The 5,924-nt window shown below is 28.4% G+C and overlaps 1 protein-coding gene across 1 annotated transcript; it reads left to right on the top strand.

Moving 5' to 3' along the window:
• Positions 1-206: 206 nt before the first annotated feature.
• Positions 207-5,924, top strand: LOC102625750 (GDSL esterase/lipase At5g03610-like). The gene is made up of 5 exons (XM_006485167.3): positions 207-304; positions 423-653; positions 1,197-1,477; positions 4,914-5,223; positions 5,657-5,924. Exons 1-5 carry the CDS (start codon positions 244-246, stop codon positions 5,869-5,871), a joined length of 1,098 nt encoding a protein of 365 aa, XP_006485230.1. The 5' UTR covers positions 207-243; the 3' UTR covers positions 5,872-5,924.

Raw genomic sequence — 5,924 nt, 5'->3', positions numbered from 1 at the left:
TAGAGTAGATACCAAATATCTCATAGCTATTATTTAGCTATTATTGTTTCCTTAAATCGGTTATTCAATTGTCATGAATGTTACATGCATAGGCTGTATTCACACATGCAAGGATCTGGCATATAATTATTTAATTAATAATAATGATAATCATGACTATAAGTAGCAACTTGTATTACGCTTGCACGTACATCTCTTAGCTAGTGCTACAAACAAACTTGTCTCTTTTGGTAACCCTTTCCAATGGCGCAAAGAACACTTTTCACATCTTTGCTCATCTTTTTGTGTCTTATATTGTTTACAGGTTCGAGTCCTTCTCTCTATTTTCTCCCTAGACGTCGAACTAATCTTCTCTCTTATTTATATAATCATGGTTGATATATATATATATATATATATTTTTTAAAATAATTGCCTTGCAGAAGCCCATGCACTGATCATCGGAGGAAAACTGCAGCTACATAGGCATGATCATCATAGTCGTCGTCGTCATCATCATGAACACAGCTCTGATCTGAAGCTTTTTGTATTCGGAGACTCGTATGCTGATACCGGCAACTGCAGAAATAGTGTCCCCGGACCGTATGGCATTACTTTTCCCGGTAAACCGGCCGGTCGCTTTTCTGATGGCCGTGTCTTGACTGACTATATAGGTAGGTTCTCTCTCCAACTAATGAAATTTTGCATTTAATTACTCTTATATTTTTTTCTTATAACTACCATTATTGAAAGCTAGCTAGCAGTTTGTTCAGAAGTAGTTCAGATTATTGAGAGTTTGCTTTTGCTTAATTACGTTAGTTTTGATTCATTTTCATTTTTATCTAATAGTATTTACGAATAGGCTTATGTTTTGCTGAAAATAAAGATGTTCATGAGAGGAATGAGGACAGCAGATTGTAAACTATAAGTTGGATACAAAAATAGAGTTGAAAATGATCATGATTAGGAAATGTGAAGGAAAATGGGAAATTACATAACGAAAGGTAAAACTAAATCTTTTCTTTTTCTTAAAAATATATATAAAAGTAAATTAAACCCATTTCCATTTGATAAGATTGATTTAAATTTATCTAATAAATAGAGTTGAATTCAATGTTGATTTGAATTGTGCGTATTATGCTGAACGAATTTTTTTTAAAGAAATATATTGAACCCATTTCTTGATTTAACAGTTAATCATTTTCTTTTTCATACAGCTCCATATTTGGGCACAAAATCTCCCGTAAGTTACAAAAATTGGAGAAAATCAGGGAAGAGATCACAGCTAAAATATGGCATGAACTTTGCACATGGTGGAACAGGTGTCTTCAACACATTGGTGGATGAACCAAACATGACTACGCAAGTCAAGTTTTTTCAACAGCTACTGGAAGAAAAAGTCTTCACCAAACACGACCTTAATTCTTCCGTGGCTCTAGTATCTCTTGCAGGCAATGACTACGCCACTTATCTTGTCAAAAATAATTCAGATTTACAGGTAATATATTAATGCAAGTTGGTGAACTAATAGAGCAGTGCGTGTATTGTTGTCTTGAGGTAGGTAATCTATTGTTAATTATTGCTTAAGTGGCTGGGTAAAAGTAATTTATAAGTGTAATCTAGTCAGGGGCAGACCCAGAACTTTATATTACCCCGGGCTAAATTAAAAATTTTATATTTTGGAGTGAACATAAACATTTATAAGTAAAAAAAGTACATCAAATAAGGGGATACAAAAAACCCTATAAATATGTACTTTAAATAAAAATAAGTATATAAAAAGACTAGAAAACAAAAGATAATTTAAATATAAAAATATTATTTTTTAATTATGGAATATAACATTGCAACATATATTAACATCTAATTATATAAGAATTAATAAATCAATTAAGAATTTCAAGTTTGAATAAATCAATACATGTAATTATAATCAATTAAAATATTACAAATAGAACTTTGTGTTTGAAAAGTACTTAATTACCAAGCTTAAATAAATTAAACTATTAAAATTTATTCATCTTTTTAAATTATAAAAATATTAGTTGTCAAAAGTTTCAATAATAAACTAAACTCTAACCTAGTAAAAAGGTATTTGTGCGCCATTATTTCTTAGCCAGACACTCTGAGTCACTTTAAAAAATCAGATCAAAATACTCAAATTTTGTTTTCTAACTTATCCTCTTAGTTAATGTAACTAATAAATAAAATCTCAACATTCACATAAAAATTTTATTATATATCTTTTTAGTATTTTTAATACTAGTGACAATGTTATATTACATTAACATATTTTTTTAAATTAAAATTTTAAAAACAAATTAAAGTAGTAATAACATTTTAGACCCCTAATGTTTTCATTCTATTCAATAAGTATATAATTTAATCATTTTATAAAATAAGCCACTAATAAAAAAATATAATTGAATTAGGGATTATTTAAAAATAAAGTAAAACTCTATTGTTTTATGAAATTTGATGAAAACACAAAAGCAACTGAATTAAGGACTTATATAAAAATAAAGTAAAAACTCTATTCTTATATAGCATTAATCTAAAGACATGGGGTTTAAATGATTTTTTCTGGACTAGACAGGCTGTAGGTCCGCCACTGAATCTAGGTAGTGTTTACTTTCTGGAGTGGGAGTGTGGAGTGTGGAGTGTGGAGTGTGGATTCCTCTCACTCCAGTGTTTACTTACCTTAAAAAAGAGGGGAGTGGAAGTGAGAATCCGTGGATCCCACCCAATTTTGGAGTGTGGAGTGGGATTCCCACTCCCATTCCACTCCCCCTCTTCCCATTTTATCCTTATAATTTAAATAAATAAATAATATTTAATAAAAGAAATAATATCATATTTAATAAAATAAATAATATCATATTTAATAAAATAAATAATATCATATTTATTAAAAATAATAATTATATCATATTTATTTTATTAAATTTAATAAAATAAAAATAAATAAATATTATATTTAAATTAATAATATTAAACATTAATTTTAATAAATATTAATTATTTATTTATTAAATAATAATAAATATTTTATTCTAAAAAATATTAATTTTGTACTATATTATCAATATTAATATTTCATTTGTGTTGCTATTATTATTAATTTTTATTCACATAATTTAAATTTAAATTAATAAAAAATTATGATTTACATAATTAAGAATATTAGTAATTATTATTAATTTATAAATATAATAAAATATTTATTTTATTTTCCAAATATATATTTTATTAATTTTTTAATTACAAATTATAATTCTGTACATAAGGATAAAATTGTAATTTAAAATAATTTACTTCCAATCCAAGACAAAGTAAACAAATAATTAGGATTCTGATTGACAATCCATACTTTCATTTAGTCTAAGTAAACACCCTACTCTCACTCCCACTCCACACTCCTAATCCAAGGATTCCCACTCCTCAGGATTCCTACTCCAATCCAAAATGTAAACGCAGCACTAGTGAAGAGCTCTGGATTCTACTCAATAGGTTGATTTAGCTCAATAAATAAATAACAATTCACACGTGTAATGTCTAGGGTAAAAATTTGAAAAAGACGTATGTGAGACTAAGTTAAGGCACTATCAAGGCACTAATAGATTAGTTCGTGTATTGTTGTCTTGAGGTAGGTAATCTATTGTTAATTATTGCTTAAGTGGCTGGGTAAAAGTAATTTATAAGTGTAATCTAGTGAAGAGCTCTGGATTCTACTCAATAGGTTGATTTAACTCAATAAACAAATAACAATTCACACGTGTAATGTCTAGGGTAAAAATTTGAAAAAGACGTATGTGAGACTTAAGTTAAGGCACTATCAAGGGGACTCAATTAATTTTGGGCTTTAGGCGAATTGTTTCAATAAAACTTTTTTAAAAATTTTATAAAAATTCATTTATTTAAAATCAATTTTCCTAACTTTATGAGATGCAAAATTATTGATCAAATTTTTATATTTTAATTTCGCTAGTATATTTTTCTCAATAAATAACATAGCTAATCCATTAAATCTTTCTTGTGACATGATTAATTTTAAATAAATTTTTAGCAATTTTAATTTTGAAAAACTTCTTTCTATGGAAGCAACTGTTACTGGTATCGTTAATAATATTCTATAAGAAACAAATGCATTTGGAAAAGATTCAATTTTTTCAAATAATTAAGTACATCAAGTGGGGTATTTTTTTCACTTTGAAAAAGTTCTTTTAAAATTCTTAACTTTGAAAACAAATCTAAACCATCTATATCAGAAAGCGTATCATGTTTTAAAGCATTTTCAAGATTAACGCAATAAGTTTTTAAAACATCATCACTTAACAATTGTAATGGATAATAATAAGTTAACAATTATTTGGCTTTTATAGAGTTTTAAATGAAATAATGTTAATTAGAGATTTAATAGGAATAAATAGGATAAATTGTTAATCCTAACATTAAAAAGAGATTTTGTAGGGATTTGATTATTTATTTATGAAAAAATTATTATAAAATAATAATAATATATATAAATAAAAAATTTACTAGCTATAATTTTGAAAAAAAATTTGGGGTCTTTTTATGTTGTGGGGCCCTAGACAGCTGACTAAATTATCTAAGGAAAGAGCCGCTATTGGCCACTATCTCAATATATATCTCATCATTGTGGTATGTTCAACCAATTAAGAAATAGACCTACCTAACCATAGTTCTATGATGAGTTCCGTAAAATTTTTATTTTTAGTTAGTAATTTTATGACATTAAAGTGGATGATCCCACTATGATCTCCACTTTCAGACCCACTACATTCGCCAAAATGATTTATAACTTTTAATTGGTTGGCACAACACATATGATGCACTCGATCTACAAAAGTGCTTCTCATAAAAAGTTTGAATCCAATTTTACAGAACATTGATGTTGCATCATGTATGTATAGGGTTTTCCAGGGTTAACAAAATCTATAATTGGACAACTAGCAATGAACCTGAAGCTTATTCTTGACTTGGGAGTGCCAAAGATAGCAGTTACTTCTATGGAGCCAATGGGATGCTTGCCTCAGTTATCAGCCGTCTCTTCATATGAAAATTGCAGTGAAAGCTTGAATTCAGCCTCCAAGTTTCACAACCAGCTATTGGAGCAAGAAATATTGCAAAATTTCAACAATGAGAGCAAGAGGCCCGTCATTTTTACTCTTGATCTCTATGGCGCTTTCATGTCTGCATTAATGAAGAAAGAAAACCATTCAGGTAACTAATAAGCGTTAGTCGTTCATTATGTGTCTGAAAGTTTTACATTTTCCCCATATTCTTTTAACAGCTTTATAAGACTAGCATTTTAACTTTATCATCTTGGCATGTACCCTCTGAAATTTTAATTTTTGTTTTGTTTGTTAAGTGACTGACCTAGAGATAAAGATTCAGTGTTGATCTAAGTTTTTCACTAATCTTTTAAAAATGTGTGATTGGTGGTAATTACTTATCATATAAGAATACGTAGGTAATTACTTTTCAATCATACGTTACTATCAATGCATGCATGAAAAATATCACATATACAAAGATAAGTACAAAAAAATTCAATATTGCATCCAAATTTCAAATGTACATGCCTTTCTTGTAATGCATATGCATATCCATATGGGTTATTCATATAACCCACATTTTTTTTTACCTAACGCAGGAAATGTGAAGTTAAAGACCTCATTGCAGCCATGTTGTGCGGGTGTCAGCAAAGATTATTTATGTGGGAATGTAGATAAGAGTGGCAAGAAGAGATACATTGTTTGCGAAAACCCTAAGTTGTCATTCTTTTGGGACAACATACACCCTTCCCAGAATGGCTGGCATGCTGTTTTTTCTGAACTTCAATCTTCCCTCCGAATCATCCGCGAATAGGGTTTTGAATTAATAAAAGATTTTTGAGAACATATTATGGGTGGTTTATGGTG

The sequence above is a fragment of the Citrus sinensis genome, chromosome 4 (genome assembly GCF_022201045.2).
Source record: "Citrus sinensis cultivar Valencia sweet orange chromosome 4, DVS_A1.0, whole genome shotgun sequence".
NCBI classification, from domain to species: domain Eukaryota; kingdom Viridiplantae; phylum Streptophyta; class Magnoliopsida; order Sapindales; family Rutaceae; genus Citrus; species Citrus sinensis.
Note: the sequence above shows the minus strand (reverse complement) of the source record. Positions and strands in the feature narration are given on the sequence as shown.

Coding starts and splice junctions, on each gene's coding strand:
- LOC102625750 (XM_006485167.3), top strand. CDS start 244: ATGGCGCAAAGAACACTTTTCACATCTTTGCTCATCTTTTTGTGTCTT. Junction 305..422: donor GTGTCTTATATTGTTTACAG/GTTCGAGTCCTT, acceptor ATTGCCTTGCAG/AAGCCCATGCACTGATCATC. Junction 5,224..5,656: donor GAAGAAAGAAAACCATTCAG/GTAACTAATAAG, acceptor TACCTAACGCAG/GAAATGTGAAGTTAAAGACC.